Raw genomic sequence first — 17,214 nt, forward strand, 5'->3', positions numbered from 1 at the left:
CTGACAGACGGGCTATCAGATCTTTCGCAATGGCCGACTCCAACGAATCCCAGCCGGTCCTCCGGTCGACCAAGCCCGTCAGTGAGGCTTTGCTGAATGAGAAGGTACATACCTCACGCTTTCGTCCGATCCATTGTCCAAGCGGCGGACAGTTTCAATTGCATGAGAGAAGAGCTCTAGCGAGCTTCCTGCCCTTTCAAATAACGATTTTCGCTAATCATGCCATGTACGTTGCTTACAGTGGGACCGCGCCATCTCCTCCATGATCATCCGCTCTGGTCTCGGCCTTTCCTTCGGTGTTGTCTTCTCAGTCCTTCTCTTCAAGCGGAGAGCCTGGCCCGCGTGGGTTGGTCTGGGTTTCGGAGCTGGTCGTGCTTGGGAGGAAGCCGATGGTATGTCCAAAAGAAAATAAGGCTAGTGATGAGAGTATCCAAAACTGACGCATTTCTAGCTTCCTTCCGCCGGGGAGACTCGCCCGTCAGAGATGCGCTGCGTAAATAGAGGATGGGTTGGCATTTTCATCATGTTTAATACCTGTATAGGTGGTGAAAAACAAGTTCGGTCAAGGCACGCTTCATGTCGGTCAGAGAGATTTCCTAAGCTCAATTCACTGTTTAGCATTCGGTCTATCGTCGTAATGCCCGTTCATATCCCAATTCCTAGTTTCTATCTTGATGCGAGTATGGCGGTGCTTCTCTAATGGAGCCCATGGGTTACAGCTTAGTCCTGGCTCATACGGGCACGAATCGACCAGAGCAGTTAAGAACATGAAGATTTTCTGAGGTAATTTGAAATGGAAACCACTCTATAGATCATTTAGCCTAGAAAAAGGGAAATAACCAAGGAATGATTCTTTCAGCAAACAGGTAAAAGCATGAACTCCGAATATGTAAGTGAAACGAAACCTGAGACCGGGTATGTACTCCAAAAAAAGTAGTTGAGAGATTCAGCGAGGCAAAGAAGGGAATGAACGTGGTCGTCCAAGCAGAGATGTGCACAAATGAAGGGAAGAAGATTAAGAGCCCTAACGTCCAGCATCTACTCCGTATATAAGTAGGGGTATTTGGTCATAAATCGTGAAACGCCAATTTCAGCATCGTAGAGGAAGTAGGAAGCAGGAATCATAAGATTCGAATGGTCGAGCTGCAACAGAGCATCCACGATCCGTCAGAGCTTTAGAGCATCGGGTTCGGGGAGTGGGCGGGAGTGCCTTTGAGTATAGGCATGTGAGATGATGCAACGCCCTCATGTTCCATGGAAGGACTCAATGGGGTCAGATCATTGCTTTCCATCATTCCGGTCTCAATTGCTACGCCGTTGTGGCCGTTATGTGTGAGACAGCCAACACAGCTACAGTCGCTGCCACAGAGGCAACTCCCGCTTGCATTGGAGCAAGCGTTTGGAAGTTTCACTGGGTATTCGATCGTGTAGTACTCCGAGGGCACCATGAGATGCTGATCTGACGCGTAACTTGCCGAAGGCGAGCCACCATTCTGGACAGGCTTGTCAGAACCGTTGTGCGTGGCCATTGGATCAGTACCGTGACCAAAATGATTGAGGCGATTGAAGTGATAATCCAGCGGCGCGGAACTGGGAGTGCCACGCGACGAGAAATCATGGTATCCATTCAAACCGTCGAAACTCGACTCTTCGCCATCAAGTGTGACTAAGAGACCCATCTCCTGAACGTGCTGTCTTGTCGTATTATTAAAAGGATGAGATGCGCACCCTAAGCATTGGCAAGTGTCTCCACACGTGCAGTTATGCTTCAGTTCCCCATTCATTAAGGAAGAAGTACAATAACCAAGACTCTGAGTTTGCGCCGGGGTCGTTCGAGGCAATTCAGTCTGAGTAAAGGGGTTGTTATCCGCGAAGCCCAGTTTTGAGTGGTCTGACATTGCATGAGACACATAGTTTGGCACAAATCCAGACTGTCCGAGCCCCGGGTGCTGAAAAGTATAAGGTGTTCCATAACCGCTATGGTCCGCTGCATAGAAGTCGTGCCAGGATGAGATCTGCGGAGGAGACATTGGCGTATATGGCGTGCCGTTCAAGGATGGCTGGTACAACGGAGTCTGAGTACCCGAAATGGAACCAGATCTTTGGCAACAGGTACCTGAGACCTGCTCCGGCTGAGAAGATTGTGCTTCGGAGGTACAGCAACCTTTCTTCTCTTGCGGTTCTTCGCTCTTAACAATATTGAAGGTCTGGTGAGCCATGAGGGATGGAGTGGTCACGCCTGAATTGCCCGGATTGCCAACATCACGAGAGTTACTGGCAATCCCGAAACCGGCATCATAAGGCGCATACGACGGTAGATTGCTGAAAGACCCGTTCTCCCCGTGTCTCGCGTCAAAACCAGGTACAGAGTTGAATGTGTTCGCAAAGCCTTCTGTGGTCGGCTGAAAAGTGCTACCTCGGCGTCCGGAATCTTGACTACTGTCCATAGACATCGACTGCGCAGTCATCGGATTCATAGACAGTTGGGTTTGAGGCGAAATATGGTCGCTCATGCCTGCAGGAACCTGATACACCGGTCGACATAGACAAGTATTTCCTTGAATTGCCATCAGAGAAGTCCGTGATGAACAAAGGGGAAAATCGGACAGTGCACATATATTCGTCCCAGCTTTACTAACCTTTCGGTATGGCGATCATGAACGCACACTCCCTCTGACAACTGCATTTTCCTTTCGGATGGGGACATTTGGCGAGTGGGCGCCCCGCCTTGGGGACTTTGATCATCAGTCTGTCGAAATGCTGGCATTTTGAGGAACGATGACCACGGATACATGGTTTACTGGAAAGTGCAGATTTAGCAACACTGAAGGACACCAAAAAGACATCTACAGTAGTGAAAAACGACAAGCCGAGGTCTTACCACGACCACTTGGCGCCCTCTTCATCGAGCGGCATTGTTACAGTTGTTCAATCTCGGACAATCCAATTCCCAGTAAACATCTGTTGCTGTTCAATTTCTTGAACTATCGATAAAAGTGATCACGGACTCGTGAGGTCGAGAATCGTATGGATGACACCCCAGTCCAGTTCAGATGAAGTTGTTACCCCACTCTGGCAAATAAGGTGACCTGCAAGTTTTATGCTCGAGGAAGAAACAACCGATAAGGTACCAAAGAGGTAGATATCGGTCTAAAAGGACGATACGAGGCGTTTCGGTTGTTGTCTGCTCGGTAACCAATTGCTGAGATCGTTGTACGAGATGAAGCAACACAATAGGGACCAGGCCCTTATCGAGAACGGAACGTTCCGGTTTGCTCGAGAGAGAGGTGGGGAGGAATCAGTCTAGCAAAAGGTGGAGTATGAGATGCTGTATTCCCCTCCAATCGTCACAAAAGAGGCTGAGAGATAGAAACCCGAGAGACACAGATTCCAGCTCCAGTCGATTCACCGCCGATGGAGGAAGCGATGATAGCTAGTAGTAGGTACAAGTTGCTAAGTAGGAAAATAAATTTCCCCTGATGAAATCGGAACTCGAAAATGTGATACGCAGCCAATCAGCATTAGAGATTTGAAGACATCATGGTGGGGAAACGTGACGCTGGACAGCCTCAGGCATCCAAGCACCTAGTCAAGACATCTGTCCCTGGATGCCTGAGGCAGCGCAGAGGAGTTTATCCAAAAAAACGGCTGGCAATAAGCGGATGCATTGCCAATCGAGCTGCGACGAGTTTCAGGGACAAGCAGATCCTCGTTGATTCTTGATTCCCATTGTCCTACTCTTGATATCGGCCTGGCGTGCAGAATACCCTTCACGCGACTGATTAAGCTCTGTTCTCGACGACGAAGACTTCCATTTGAGCCAATTCTATTTCCCTTCCTAGCTCCAAACATGGCCCCAGACAACCGGGGTCCCTCTGATCAGGCATCGGACCATACGACTGCTTCTCGCGCTCGGGATTTCTTCTCCGTTCCTACTCCGATCAAACGCATCTTCGATCAGTTTCCTCTGGTGACATATGGCCCGAATGACCTTCCGTATCGTTCGGGATTGGAGCGGCGTGGCAATCGGTTGTTTGTATTCACAGACCCGGCGCGTGCAAGGCGCGGGAGACCTTCATTTAACCCGCAATGTCTCAAGTGGCAGGTACGGTATTATAGGAAGCCATGTTGTTTCCGTTGTTATTTACTAACCCAGTGGCTCCGTGGCAGGCATACTTGAGATTTGTGGGCATTGACGTGGAAACCGTCCCCTCAAACAACCACGCTTCTCCAACCGGCGCCCTTCCCTTCCTTCTTCCCGCTCTCCCTGCCGGCACTTCCTCGCCAATTCCGTCAAGCAAGCTTCAAAAATGGGCCATTGAACAGGTACATTGTGAGGAGGAACAGCAACTGAACTTGCGCTTCGAGGTGTATGGTTCACTACTGGATCACCGGATACGCAATGCCTGGGTGAGTACTGGATGAATGGCGGCACAAAGTCGACATTGAGTCTTGCTGACATCATGACAGCTATACACGCTGTACCTGGACCAAGAGAACTTTACTGCTGTAGCTCGGAGGTTATACGTGGATCCGTCGACGAGCAATTTCGCCGTGCGCGCTGCGCTCTCCATGCAGCTCCAGAATGCTGCGCGGGACGAGCTGTTGAAGACGTCGGCCTACGTGGACGCCGCTGCGCTGGAGGCGGATGCTGCCGATGCGTTTGAAGCGCTATCGGCTCTGCTCGGTGACAATTTACACTTCTTCGATCGCCCGAATCCTGGGTTGTTCGATGCCAGCGTCTTCGCATACACACATCTGATTCTGGATGAAGGGATGGGTTGGAAACAGAACCGACTGGGACAGCTGTTGCGGCAGCACGAGAATCTTGTACAACATCGTGAGCGATTGCTGAAGTTTTTCTAGGTATCACAGGAATATATAAGGGAGGTAACCAACCTCTGTCTGTACACTATTTAAATGCCTTACTTGTCTTGTATATGCAACCAGCTGCACCCTGCATCCCGGTAGCCTTCGCTGCAACAACTGCCAAACATGAAAGCGCAGAAAAAAAAAATAAAACCGAGGCCTACAGAGACTTGACTGAAACAATCACAACCTCTTCCTGAAGCAGATACCAAACCAGACCTTGACACCAACCCACTTCTCCGCTCTCCTCCCCAGCACCTCAACCATCCCCTCATCAACCCTCACCTCTCGAACATCTTCCCCATCCAATCTTTCAACCTCGAATCCAGCGCTCTCAGCCCCGACCAGCACATCCCGCACCGTATGACAGTAACTCGTCGGACGGATCTTCGTCCCCGTTGTCACATCCACAAATCCTGCCTGGCTAATCGCCCCCATCTCCGAGTGCATATTCGTGACAAGCAGGTACCCACCGGGCCGCAGCACCGCCGCCGCAGCACCAAAAAATGCCTGCAGCGGGATATGCTCCGCCACCAGTGTCGAGATCACCGCAGACGCACCGCAATACGCCTCCGACGGCGCAGGCGGCGACGCCAGCAGATCGAATAGCTCCAGCACCACGTCAATGCCCCCCTGTCTCTTTCTGTCTGCGGCGTTGCGGGCGATTGCCGCGCGCGCTACCTCCAGCATGCCTGGCGAGGCATCCAGCCCGATGATCTCGGCATCCAGGGGCGCGAGTTGGAGGAGTTGGAGGGTGTTTCGGCCTGTGCCGCAGCCTAGGTCGATGAGGCGGGTTGGTTGGGGCTGGGCCTGGGAGCGGGAGTGGGAGTGGGTCACTTTGTCGAGGAAAAGGGGCAGGAGGGAGCGTAGTTGGATGGTGTCGAGGGCTTGTAGGAAATTACCATCTGTGTCGTAGACCTGTTTTTGTGTCAGCAGTGGCTCGACGGAAGGGAAGGGGGGGGGGGGGGAGAGGGGAGGGGTGCATACCTCTGCCCATTTGTTGTAGGCTTCGACTGTGTCCATGTACTGGACTGGTTTTTGGGGTGCGGTGTTGGATGACTTTCCCTGGAGCGTGTCTTGGATTGTTTCGGTCATTTTGTTTGAGGGTTGTGATATATATTGCGGCTTGCTGGTTCCGTGGGTTTCCAGGTTTCAGGCGCAACGAGATGGTATTTTGGGAGATTACTAGACAGACGCTTTTCAGGGGGATTGTCTACAGCTACATAATAGTTTAGTTATATAGTCATAAAATGTAATACGAATCATGATACGAGTTCAACGGATGAGTCACAACGGTCGAAACGCAGATACTTCCGAGGTTGCATGCAGGATACATAAAAATGAAGCTTAAATGTGTGATAACAGATCTGTCAACGGGTACGTGCTTGGCTGTGGAGGCGCCTCTGGTCATTTTCCTTTTTCATGATGAGGTCTTGTCGTACATGCTATGCAGGTAGCTTGTGAGTTACAGAGATTCAAAGGGTAAAAGAATTGCGATTCCAATTCATATTGTCATCCAAGTGCAATTGTTATCTTTTCAGGCTACCTGAACGTAACGGCGTAAAACATCAAAGACCGTGACTCGGACATGATAGGAAAGTGGACGAGAAGACATCATAGGGAACATTCAAGAGACATGGTGGTAGTGGGAGAGAAGAAAGCAGTGGGAAGAATGAAACCGTGCCAGACGGGGAAAGGGAAAAAGAAAGAGGAAGAAAGAAAGAAAGAAAAAAAAAAGACACCGGGCTAAAATCCAAACCGAGGATGAAACAAAAAATCCAGCCCATAGCCCATAGCCCATAGCCAATAGCACCCATAACCATGAACGCTCTATCGCTGAAGAGACACAAACAAGAGATTCAAAAAGCAAGTCCAATCCACTGCATGCTAATAAACCGTCGCACCAAAAGGAGCCGTCTCCTTCAAGTCCTCCACCAGGTCTTCGACGTTGTTGAGAAACCGACCCAGGAGGGCTTGCTTCTCTTCTGTCGTACGCGTCTCACCATTGCCCTTTCCACCATGCCCCGACGCAGAGACATTGAGACTTCGCGAATATGGGGTGGCGGCCATTTTGCTCGGACTGCGATGATGACCCAGAACTGCCGTATTTGGTGCGCTTGCCCCGGGTCTCATAGGATACGTGGGGGTCTCCGGCATCAGATAGAAATAGAGGAATTCAACCAGCTTAAGCTTGACCTCACGGGAGGTGGAACGCTGCTTGAACAGCGAAGTCACTGTGAGCAATCCGTCCAGCTCTTCAAATGTTCGCGTGTTGGCTGGATTGTCTAAAAGAGCGGTGACAAGCGTAAGGAGGGTCGCGCATTGGACTGCTGGGCAATTGACGGGATCGAGAAGGTCGAGAAGCAGGTTCATGTAAATTTCACGAACGAAAAGCGTTCGCGATGGTGGATGAAGCAGGAGCACGCCTTGAATTAAATCGAGAGTCGACAAGATCAGCAGGTCATTGGTGCCATTGGTGCCATTGGTTCCGCGACCCAGCAGATGCTCCAAACAAGTTACCAGGCGCAATGCGACTGTGAAACTGGTTAGTCCTGCGCTATAACGAATATACTACATTGAATGAGCAGCAGCTTACCATTCCATTGGAAGCCATCTTGTAACTTGAAAAATTCACGAAACGCGGGATCATCCTTCAAGTCGCATAGAGCCTTGGGCACTGGTGGTGGAGCACCAAACGAGAGCAACGACTTTCGTTTATCAGACACTGGCTGTTTCGACTTGGATAAACAGATCTGTGCAAGAAGACCTTCCACCTGGCGTAGGCCCTTGCGGACTTTACTTGGCTCATAGGAAGAGAGATAATCGAATGAATGCGCTAGTAATGTCTCCATGGGTGGATATGAGATGCGACGAATAAGAAGAGATCGGAGGATCAATTGATATGAGAGATAAGAAGGAAGATGAAGTAAAAAGAGGTGGATGTGTGGTGAATGGTAATGATGCCGATGATGATGTGAAGACAAGAAAGGATAAAACCCTTGAGTCGCGACACGAGGAGTGAAGCTTTGTATGTATACCTCGCTAATCAGGAAACAGAGAAGAAAGGAAAAAAAGAAAAAAAAAGAAATCGAACACCCGGCCAGGCCTGAATTTAATTAAGATCGTGGGAGTGCCACAATTGAAAGACAGACAGACAGATAGACAAGACAGTCGAATACAACAATCTACTACTAGTCTAGAATCTAGATAGCTAGTGTGCCCAACTCATCATTGACACTTCATCTGGCCTAACTTGACCCGGACATAGTTCCATCTTCATCAAGACTGTTAGTGGCCCCGTTCCAAATCCTAATAATCAGCATCATCGTGGGTTGATCATGCCGATTGAAATCCATCAGGATGATCCAGTTCCCCTCGCTAGTTGGCTTCTTCGGTTTCTTTCTCCCCACATTGCTGTGATCCCAGCAACAGCACGCCGATGGTTGCCCCGGGATACGCCTGCACCCTCGTTGACCGTGGGCGCTTACCGGCCAGCATGGAGAGGAAGTGAGGAACTTGGAGCATCTCGTTGGTCTACTAGATCTAGTCCTTTCAGCTCATGATGTCAGCCTCAGCTACGCCCTGTTCTGTCACTTTAAACTTGTTCAGCCCGAGCTGACGATCTCTGCCGCAGAAAAACTAGAAAAAACCCCAGCCATCCGATATTTGGCGGGGGGGGGGGAGGTGAGGCCCGAGAGGAAGGACAATCACAATGACACCATTTGAGAAAGATACTTATCAGCATTTACAACACTACCTGATAGTGGAGAATCGTTTCCCAGCCCCCTTGGTTCATGCTTGAAGTGATGACAGGATTTCACTGTCCCTTGCCTTGATTCAGTCCCCTATTGTTCCTGCGTTCAGGCGTCTCGATGCCGATGTCTCTCTTGACTTAAGTTGCATCGGTCCCCTTCTCCGAGCCAGAGCCAGTCACATGATTCGTCTCTTATCTGCCTTGGCGCCTAAGGTTCTTCGTTGTAATAATGCGGGGAGCATGTGATACATTATACATCACAGATTTGCAGGCAGCACCGGGTCACGCTTTCTGCAATGCATGTGCTGGTGTGCCGCTCGATGCAGTATTTCGCTCTCGGACACCTCATGGAAGCTGTGCGCCCTCTCTAAGAAAGTCTTCATCTTACTTTTCAGCGTCTCCGGCGGCATCTCCGAGAAATAAAAGAGCTTCATCGCGACAACTTGAACTGTACCCCTCCTGTCCGGATTCAGCGATCAACTACCAATAGGAAACACATCTCGAAGGAGTTCCGTCATCATGAGTGACGGATTGCACACAGACTCATCTGGAGCAGAGAGACTTGGTTCATCGGTAGATGTCGATACAAATGGGGCAGAGTCATCGAGCGACCGGCTCCAGACGAACATGGACTCGTCGAAGCGACACACTCGGAATCGCTCCAGCGTGGATGGCACCAAGTACCGAGATGGCACATGGTCGCAGGAGTATGAGAAGATTCTGATGGGTCCTTATGACTACATGCAACAACACCCCGGCAAGGATATTCGGCGGCAGCTCATCAACGCTTTTAATGTTTGGCTCCAAGTGCCCCCAGACAGCCTGGCGATCATCACCAAGGTGGTGGGGATGCTTCACACAGCTTCGCTACTGTAAGCACACCTCACCAAACCCCCTTTTTATCTACTTGATGGTAGTCTAATCCGAACGTTTGCTAGCATCGACGATGTTGAAGATAACTCCGTCCTCCGCCGCGGCATTCCAGTGGCTCACAACATCTTCGGCACCGCACAAACGATCAACTCGGCCAACTACGTATATTTCCTAGCTCTGCAAGAAGTGCAAAAATTGAACAACCCGACCGCGATCGACATCTACGTCCAGGAGCTGCTGAACCTGCACCGGGGCCAGGGGATGGACCTGTTCTGGAGAGACACCCTGACCTGTCCCACCGAGGAGGAATATCTGGAGATGGTCGGGAACAAGACGGGCGGTTTGTTTCGGCTGGCCATCAAACTGATGCAAGCCGAGAGCACAGCGGGCAAGGATTGCGTGAAGCTGGTGAACGTCATGGGGCTCACGTTCCAAATCTGTGACGACTACCTCAATCTTTCCAGCACGACCTACACCAAGAACAAGGGACTATGCGAGGATCTGACGGAAGGCAAATTCTCGTTCCCCATCATCCACAGTATCCGCTCGAACCCACGGAATCATCAACTCATTGGGATTCTCAAGCAGCGGACCAAGGATGAGGAAGTCAAGCTCTACGCGGTCAGCTACATGGAGAGCACCGGCAGTTTTGCATACACACGGGAAGTGGTGCGGGAGCTGCGCGACAAGGCCGTGTCCCTCATCGATGAGATTGAGGCGCAAGGAGTCGGGAACGAGCCCGAGGGACAGGACCAGGGGGCGATGGTGCGAGCTATTCTGCACAAGATAACCGAAACGACTTTAGGAGGCGAGAGCAATGGATCAGTGTGAGAGGTCTTTTCCTCCACAGGCTCAGTCATGAGCTTATTCTCTTTTCTCTTATTTGTTTTTTTTTCTTCCCGGGAGGGCTGGTCACCCCGGTGGATTATCTATAATAGGGCGAGGCTTGACTTGGGTGTTTTATGTTTGTACTTGATTCCCCTCTGTATGATGAACATGGCAATGATAATCCATGACTTTTCATTGGTTGTACCTGGTCGATGTCAATGGACAGCAACTACGGCAAGCATGCATTATGATGATCTACTGATGATGAAACCAAATTCACATTTGTCCATGGCCTGAAAGAGCAGAGATGTGCATCACCTGGGGTTCGATGACACATCGTTGCGGGTATCGTCAGATGCTCTAGAGAAAATGCTATGGACATCAACCGAGATTACCAACAAACATTAACACAGTGTAGATATCCTCCAAGTCATATATATAGCCTGACCATGTTCATATCCCAGCCATAGCCATGCGTCCATCCATGAATATATATATATAACCAAAAACAACGCAAAAAAGAGATGAGCCTCACATAATCGTACAGCAAGCCTTCTCGAGCTTGCGCAGCACCCGCGGCAGGATCGCATTGACAACCTGCTCGATCTCGTTCTGCTGCCCGCCTTGCTGCTGTTGGTGATGCGGCTGCTGCTGGCCGGGGTACTGGCCACTTGTGGGAGCCTGGCCATGACCATATCCATGACCCTGTCCCTGTCCCTGCCCATGGCCGCTGGATGGTGGCATGTCGGCCGGCCCCCCCGTGAGATTGACGTAGATGCGGCCGGCGTTCTCCTCAGTGGCATACTGCAGCCCCAGCTCGCGACAGACCTGTTCAACGCGCGGCTTGATCTTCTGCACATGGTTGGCGGAGTGGTTTCCCTTGCCGACGATCCTGGCCGTATTCATCAGCCCTACTCTTATGCATGCCTCCTTCCCCACCTGAGAGATGTGAAGCAAAAAAAAAAAAAAAAAAAAAGAAAAGAAATAACAAGGACTGGAGGAGGCTAACTCACACATGGAGATGCGTCTGCCCATGCGCCTTGGCATACTTGATGCGCTCCTCGAGAATCTCCTCCGCCTCCTCGACAAACTGCCCGTGCAGATCAATGGTATCCTCCGGGACGCGCCCGTTGGCGTTGTTCTCGCGGAAGATGAACTCGGACGCCTGCTTGTTGTACTCGTCCATCTTGCGGCCGTGGGCCTTGCCCTGCTCCGAGAGTTCTTTGGCGCGCGCGCCATCACCACTCGAGTACGCTTCTTGGGACTATTTTTTTTCTCATTTTCTCATCAGATCAGACATCTCGTCATACTCTGGACATCGGGGGTAGGGAGGCGGGGAGGTTGAGAGGGCCATGCGCACCTGTTGGAAACATGAGTTGCGCTTCGAGGCTTCCTGGCGGGCGAGATTGCGGAGCCGATCGTACTCTACTTCTGCGGCATCGTCGTCCCGGTCATGGTTGAAGGCTGGGTGTGCAATTGGGAAATGTCAGTAGTGGCTTATCAGTGGATTTCGCATTTTGCTGTTCTGGACTTCTGGGGGGTTGCGATGTCGCAAGGCGCCCATCATCGCGGTGGATCGGGGCTACGATGTTTTTTTTTTTTTTTTTTTTTTTTTTTTTTTTTTTTGGTATGACTTACCCCGAGGGCCCATGTAGGACATCTCATGAGACATTGTGATGAATTATATATAGCAAGGACAGAAGAGATATATCATAACATGTTACAGATGACGGAGAGAGGATGTGAATTGCAGAATCAGAAGCCAGAGACCGATGAAAGAAGAGATCGGGATCGAGGGCGCTGGATCGGAGGATCGCTGGGTAGCGATGGCTTACAATTGGAATCTGTGGTCCTGTGGTTGTGGTGGAGCTCCCAAGATCGCGCGTCCAGCGTTCGACTTTTGTACCTTGTAAGCGCCATTCTTGGGTCTGTGCTCTAGATAGTTAGTGTTGGGTAGATACATATTGCTTTTGATGAATTTCGAATTTGCCAGTTCGACTTGTATCTACTATCTACTAGTAGACGAGTGATAGTCTGTAGGAACTACTAGTAGTAGGCTCATTGTCGAGTATGACTGATCAGGTGATCAACAGAGGTTTAACACTGCCTAGATAGGACCCTATGCGAGTCAGTATCAGACAGTCCAGATCATCTACTACTACAGAGTAGATAGATAGTTCCGATGATTTGCAGATAGTGATGGTAGTAGTTACCTAGTCACTGCGCATCACAAAGTGAAAGAACATGCTGCCTGAATGCTTGGTCGAGGAGAATTAGCAACCGAGGATTTCAATAGTTCAACAGTGCTAGGGAGCCAACCACTGGAGCCATCAAAGAAACTCGTCACCACGCGACAAAGGGACGAATAGAGGTGAGAGCCATGGGTCTGTATTGACAAGACTCGTTTATCCTACTGAGTTTTGAGGGAAATGAAAATCCCCCATCAATGGCTGGATATCTTGAGAGTTGGGATTTGAGACCATGTCGGCGAGCAGGACTAGGAATAGAAGAAAAAAAAAAAAGCAAATGGTAATATTGTCTGTGAGATCATGGTGGTATAGAGATGAGAGACAGGTCAACCGAGGACTTGAGGGGTAAGTCAACGCTTAATGATGATCATAGTAATGAAGCACTGGAGGAGGTACTTTGTAGACTTCCTCAGCGGAGAAGACGATCGGCAGACGGTTTGCAACCAAGAGTGGAGCAGTAGAAGCCAGAGGTGTACAGTGTATACAGTGTGTGATGTATGTATCACTTGTTGGTATTCACATCCAGAGTAAGTAGGGATGGGTTGAGAACTTTCTTCCTTTTTGGCGGTGATGTCGATTGTCTGAAACATAACCTCGAATCATAATAATATCCTTCTAGAAGAATGAAGCGGATGCATTTTGATGTGCCTAGATCAGTCCTTTAGTAGTCTCTCAAATCTCGATAATGTTGGTAGGCTGACTGGGCTCTCTGATCAGTCGTGGTCTCCACTGTTTATCGATTATTCCACTCTGCGGCAACATCTTTGAAACTGCAAGTGTTTTTCTTGTTTTGGGGATTGCCCACGGTGTGATTGAATTCTGGATCATGGGGAAATGAATGTGATATCTGATCTGATCAACCCATTGTTTCTAGGTGTATCATGTATGCATACTTGCAGAGAGTGCTCAACTGCTCATACATAACTGTAAGAACTAAGAATATGGTTTGCTATATGCAGGAAACAGCCATATTTTGACATGCATCTGCACAAAGCTTACCTGATGATTGTAGGCTCTTTTGTGAGAGCGCCATGGTGGTTGAGAAGATGGTCAATTAATCTACTAAGATCCTCATAACATAATCTCTATCCCACCTTAGATAGGAGAAGAGAGCTTCAAGCCACATCCTTGAGCTTCAGAAGAGGAGATAGGTCCAACCGGGTTCTCTACCGGATGAGATCTACTCCTTTTGCCACGACATGGATACCTCGAGTCTCAGTCTCCTCCTGCTCTACTCCGTAGTATCTATGGATCTTCATATGATCCTGACTGTTCTGACTGTTCTGACTGCCAAATCTCCTGAAGATACTGAATCATGCAGAGAACTGGATGGTCAACCATCCCCTCGGATTGCAAGTATCTACTACAGTACTCCGTAGTACCTTAAAAAATGCCATCAAAAAGGAGAGTGGCTGATATGCACAGCCATTGGTTGTCAAAATAGAGTCTCCACCTTCGCCCCTTACCATTTACACCCAATCACAATAGGGAATCTGCTGAAACTTTGCACTGTCGGAGTCCATAGCCCCACCCATTCCCCCTATTTGTTCTTTCTTTTTTTTTTTTTTGCTGTCTTTTTTTCCGCTGCAGCCACTAGTTACTGACTAGGTACTTACCTTCTCTCTTCTTCTCAGTTTCTGCCTCCATAACTACCTAGGTATAACTAGTTAATCCATAGGGAAATAGAAAATAGGAACTAAGTAGGATTGAACTAACTAGATAGAATATAGATACCCATAAGGAGAATCTCTGAGCCTGAGGGTTCCTCTTCTGCTGCTCTGCGGATTTTTTCCCCTTACCTTAGTCTCTGCTTAGTCTTAACTAACGTGCGCATTTCTTTCCACATCCCCCCCAAAAAAGCCTTTTTTTCCCCCCTCTCATTTCACACTTCGACTCCTCTTTCTGTCTTGCTTGTCCTTGTCCTTTTGTCCTCTTTCTCCGTCCCTTATTATTATCATTGTCATTATCATATTCAGTCCATAATCATACTCATCGTCCATATATAGTGCTTGTTGGGATTTTGATAGATAGATCGATAGACACGCATATTTCTGTCATCATCTTCATCATCATCATCATCTTTATCTTCATCCCACCTTTCCCCTAGCCGCGTTTCTAAGTTCTACTGACTACTTCCATTATTTCTTCTTCTTTCGTGATCGGACCCTTCTAGCGCGGCTCCTGATTACCACCTGTCCAGCTTCTTCCAGGTGGTCTCAGTCTCACTCACTTTCCTTTCGCCTCTTTTCCCGCCCGCTTCCCTATATTCTTCTTTTATTTTCCTCCCCCCCCCATCCCAGTTCCTTTTACGGTCGATTTCATCCCTGGTAATACTATTGCCTTCACTTATATCCCGACCGTCTGAGAATCGTGAAATATCGTCTCGGTTCGGAAGAGGAACTCGATCAAGGTGGGTGGTTTTCTTCCCCTTTTATCCTCTTCCGCCTGTCTGCCTTTTGCGAGTGAGCCTTCCCGCCGCATGAACTGCACCCTCCTTGCGTCAGCACGTCCACTCTCAATTTGTAATAGTCATTCCCTGGCTGTATTTCCCTTCCCCCACCCCCTTCGAGACCCTTTCCAATCGCGGTTCTGTTGCTCGTGTTTGTACCACGTTCATTTGGAGCCGACAATCTTGACTTGAAGATCGTTTCGTGGCGGAACCGTTTGCTGACATCCACTTTCTGCCGCTGGCAGGTTTCCTTTCGCGACGGTTAGCCTTGCGAGCTCATTTCAATCCTTTTTCTCCAATCACCACACCGTCCATCCGCTACCAACGATCATTCTAAGAATTCACATACCGTCAAGATGGGTTGTGGCATGAGTACCGAGGATAAGGAGGGCAAGGCCCGCAACGAGGAGATCGATAACCAGCTCAAGCGGGATAAGATGATGCAGCGGAACGAGATCAAGATGCTTCTGCTCGGTATGCATCGCCCTTCTCGACCGGTCGGTGTCGAATGGACCGCTAATCTCTAGCGAAATAGGTGCTGGAGAGTCTGGTAAATCGACTATTCTCAAGCAGATGAAGCTCATCCATGAGGGTGGATACTCGCGCGATGAGCGGGAATCGTTCAAGGAAATCATTTACAGCAACACGGTCCAGTCGATGCGTGTCATTCTGGAGGCCATGGAATCGCTGGAGCTGCCCCTGGAGGATGCCCGCAATGAATACCACGTCCAGACCATCTTCATGCAACCCGCTCAGATTGAGGGTGACAGCCTTCCCCCAGAAGTTGGCAACGCTATCGGGGCCCTGTGGCGCGATACCGGTGTGCAAGAGTGCTTCAAGCGGTCCCGTGAATACCAGCTGAACGATTCGGCGAAATAGTAAGTGGCTGCCCTGGCCATCTGGGGACTAAGCCCGTGGAAGAACATCCACTAACCTCCAGCGAATAGCTATTTCGATGCCGTCGACCGTATTGCTCAGCCTGACTACCTGCCTACCGACCAGGATGTCCTCCGCTCCCGTGTCAAGACGACTGGTATCACCGAGACCACATTCATCATCGGCGACCTGACATACCGCATGTTTGATGTCGGCGGCCAGCGTTCGGAACGTAAGAAGTGGATTCACTGCTTTGAGAACGTGACCACCATCCTCTTCCTAGTCGCCATCTCCGAATATGACCAGCTGTTGTTCGAAGATGAGACCGTCAACCGTATGCAGGAAGCGCTCACCCTTTTCGACTCCATCTGCAACTCTCGGTGGTTCGTCAAGACGTCCATCATTCTGTTCCTGAACAAGATCGATCGTTTCAAGGAGAAGCTCCCCGTCAGCCCGATGAAGAACTACTTCCCCGATTATGAAGGCGGCGCCGATTACGCCGCGGCTTGCGATTACATCCTCAACCGTTTCGTATCGTTGAATCAGGCCGAGCAGAAGCAGATTTACACTCACTTCACATGCGCCACTGATACCACGCAAATCCGCTTCGTCATGGCGGCTGTCAATGGTATGTGTTCCCACGAACCTGAAAACATAATACGTCAGCCACTAACATTTCCAAACTAGATATCATTATCCAAGAGAACCTGAGACTCTGTGGTCTGATCTAATGAGCCGGACACTTGACGGAGTAAGGTTTTGGCTCAAACCATTTTAACCATCTTAGAGCGCATGCCATGTGGCTTACAATCGGATACCGATGTTGTGCTATATCTACCTGGACGCCTTTCGCCCATCCTCATCGCCACTACCTCCCTCTCTGAGCTCCTGGCATTGAAACATGCACCTTGTCTATCTACTAATCTCTCTTTATTTCCTTTGTTGTCTTGGAAATGATATCTTATCGACTCTCTGTTATTACTATTATCAACATCCTCGATATCCCCGTGACACAGAGCAGGAGTTTGCTTATCATTTGTCTTTTTTTTTTTTTTTTTTTTTTTATTCACCATGTGCAGCGAGTTATCTGAATTTCTTACACCCCCTATGGTTTTGTGTGAGACCTGGGATTTACGTCTGTTTCTTCTGTTGTCATTTTCTATGGGATGCCTGTGATTGCCTGATTTAAACTCATTTCAAACCCTTCTAATGCTCACCATCTCATCCCTCATTCTGTTTCTTTACTTTTCCTTTTTGTTTTTATTATTATTGCATGCTGGATATCCTCTCATCTGCTCTTGATGCCCCTTGCCACT

General features: G+C 49.3%; 8 protein-coding genes across 8 annotated transcripts, besides 9 other annotated features; 4 read left to right on the forward strand and 4 right to left on the reverse strand.

The window, feature by feature from the left end:
• Nucleotides 1–29: 29 nt before the first annotated feature.
• Nucleotides 30–501, forward strand: ACLA_022260 (MICOS complex subunit MIC10; the record flags this gene model as incomplete). The annotated part of the gene is made up of 3 exons (XM_001268937.1): nucleotides 30–104; nucleotides 242–392; nucleotides 452–501. 3 exons carry the CDS (start codon nucleotides 30–32, stop codon nucleotides 499–501), a joined length of 276 nt encoding a protein of 91 aa, XP_001268938.1.
• A 674-nt stretch (nucleotides 502–1,175) lies between these two features.
• On the reverse strand, nucleotides 1,176–2,468 carry mac1 (putative copper-activated transcription factor GRISEA; the record flags this gene model as incomplete). The annotated part of the gene is made up of 1 exon (XM_001268938.1): nucleotides 1,176–2,468. One exon carries the CDS (start codon nucleotides 2,466–2,468, stop codon nucleotides 1,176–1,178), a length of 1,293 nt encoding a protein of 430 aa, XP_001268939.1.
• A 1,382-nt stretch (nucleotides 2,469–3,850) lies between these two features.
• Nucleotides 3,851–4,866, forward strand: ACLA_022280 (putative mitochondrial outer membrane protein (Sam35); the record flags this gene model as incomplete). The annotated part of the gene is made up of 3 exons (XM_001268939.1): nucleotides 3,851–4,105; nucleotides 4,171–4,410; nucleotides 4,471–4,866. The coding sequence occupies 3 exons, from the start codon at nucleotides 3,851–3,853 to the stop codon at nucleotides 4,864–4,866; spliced, it is 891 nt and encodes a 296-aa protein (XP_001268940.1).
• Nucleotides 4,867–5,052: 186 nt separating this feature from the next.
• On the reverse strand, nucleotides 5,053–5,964 carry ACLA_022290 (class I SAM-dependent DNA methyltransferase; the record flags this gene model as incomplete). Its single annotated transcript, XM_001268940.1, has 2 exons — nucleotides 5,053–5,787; nucleotides 5,857–5,964. 2 exons carry the CDS (start codon nucleotides 5,962–5,964, stop codon nucleotides 5,053–5,055), a joined length of 843 nt encoding a protein of 280 aa, XP_001268941.1.
• Nucleotides 5,965–6,561: 597 nt separating this feature from the next.
• Nucleotides 6,562–6,606: a microsatellite.
• A 43-nt stretch (nucleotides 6,607–6,649) lies between these two features.
• Nucleotides 6,650–6,679: a microsatellite.
• A 77-nt stretch (nucleotides 6,680–6,756) lies between these two features.
• Nucleotides 6,757–7,721, reverse strand: ACLA_022300 (cell division control protein 14; the record flags this gene model as incomplete). The annotated part of the gene is made up of 2 exons (XM_001268941.1): nucleotides 6,757–7,403; nucleotides 7,466–7,721. 2 exons carry the CDS (start codon nucleotides 7,719–7,721, stop codon nucleotides 6,757–6,759), a joined length of 903 nt encoding a protein of 300 aa, XP_001268942.1.
• Nucleotides 7,332–7,355: a microsatellite.
• Nucleotides 7,722–9,142: 1,421 nt separating the features above from the next.
• On the forward strand, nucleotides 9,143–10,327 carry ACLA_022310 (FPP/GGPP synthase family protein; the record flags this gene model as incomplete). Its single annotated transcript, XM_001268942.1, has 2 exons — nucleotides 9,143–9,495; nucleotides 9,562–10,327. The coding sequence occupies 2 exons, from the start codon at nucleotides 9,143–9,145 to the stop codon at nucleotides 10,325–10,327; spliced, it is 1,119 nt and encodes a 372-aa protein (XP_001268943.1).
• Nucleotides 10,328–10,855: 528 nt separating this feature from the next.
• ACLA_022320 (Smr domain-containing protein) lies at nucleotides 10,856–11,996 on the reverse strand (the record flags this gene model as incomplete). The annotated part of the gene is made up of 4 exons (XM_001268943.1): nucleotides 10,856–11,216; nucleotides 11,338–11,588; nucleotides 11,685–11,788; nucleotides 11,963–11,996. 4 exons carry the CDS (start codon nucleotides 11,994–11,996, stop codon nucleotides 10,856–10,858), a joined length of 750 nt encoding a protein of 249 aa, XP_001268944.1.
• Nucleotides 11,280–11,309: a microsatellite.
• Nucleotides 11,915–11,949: a microsatellite.
• Nucleotides 11,915–11,950: a microsatellite.
• Nucleotides 11,997–13,838: 1,842 nt separating the features above from the next.
• Nucleotides 13,839–13,862: a microsatellite.
• Nucleotides 13,863–14,627: 765 nt separating this feature from the next.
• Nucleotides 14,628–14,665: a microsatellite.
• Nucleotides 14,666–15,378: 713 nt separating this feature from the next.
• gpaA (guanine nucleotide-binding protein subunit alpha gpaA) lies at nucleotides 15,379–16,629 on the forward strand (the record flags this gene model as incomplete). Its single annotated transcript, XM_001268944.1, has 4 exons — nucleotides 15,379–15,496; nucleotides 15,558–15,900; nucleotides 15,970–16,526; nucleotides 16,586–16,629. 4 exons carry the CDS (start codon nucleotides 15,379–15,381, stop codon nucleotides 16,627–16,629), a joined length of 1,062 nt encoding a protein of 353 aa, XP_001268945.1.
• Nucleotides 16,630–16,939: 310 nt separating this feature from the next.
• Nucleotides 16,940–16,962: a microsatellite.
• The last annotated feature ends 252 nt before the right edge of the window (nucleotides 16,963–17,214 follow it).

This window comes from Aspergillus clavatus, genomic scaffold (assembly GCF_000002715.2).
Source record: "Aspergillus clavatus NRRL 1 1099423829805 genomic scaffold, whole genome shotgun sequence".
Taxonomy (NCBI): domain Eukaryota; kingdom Fungi; phylum Ascomycota; class Eurotiomycetes; order Eurotiales; family Aspergillaceae; genus Aspergillus; species Aspergillus clavatus.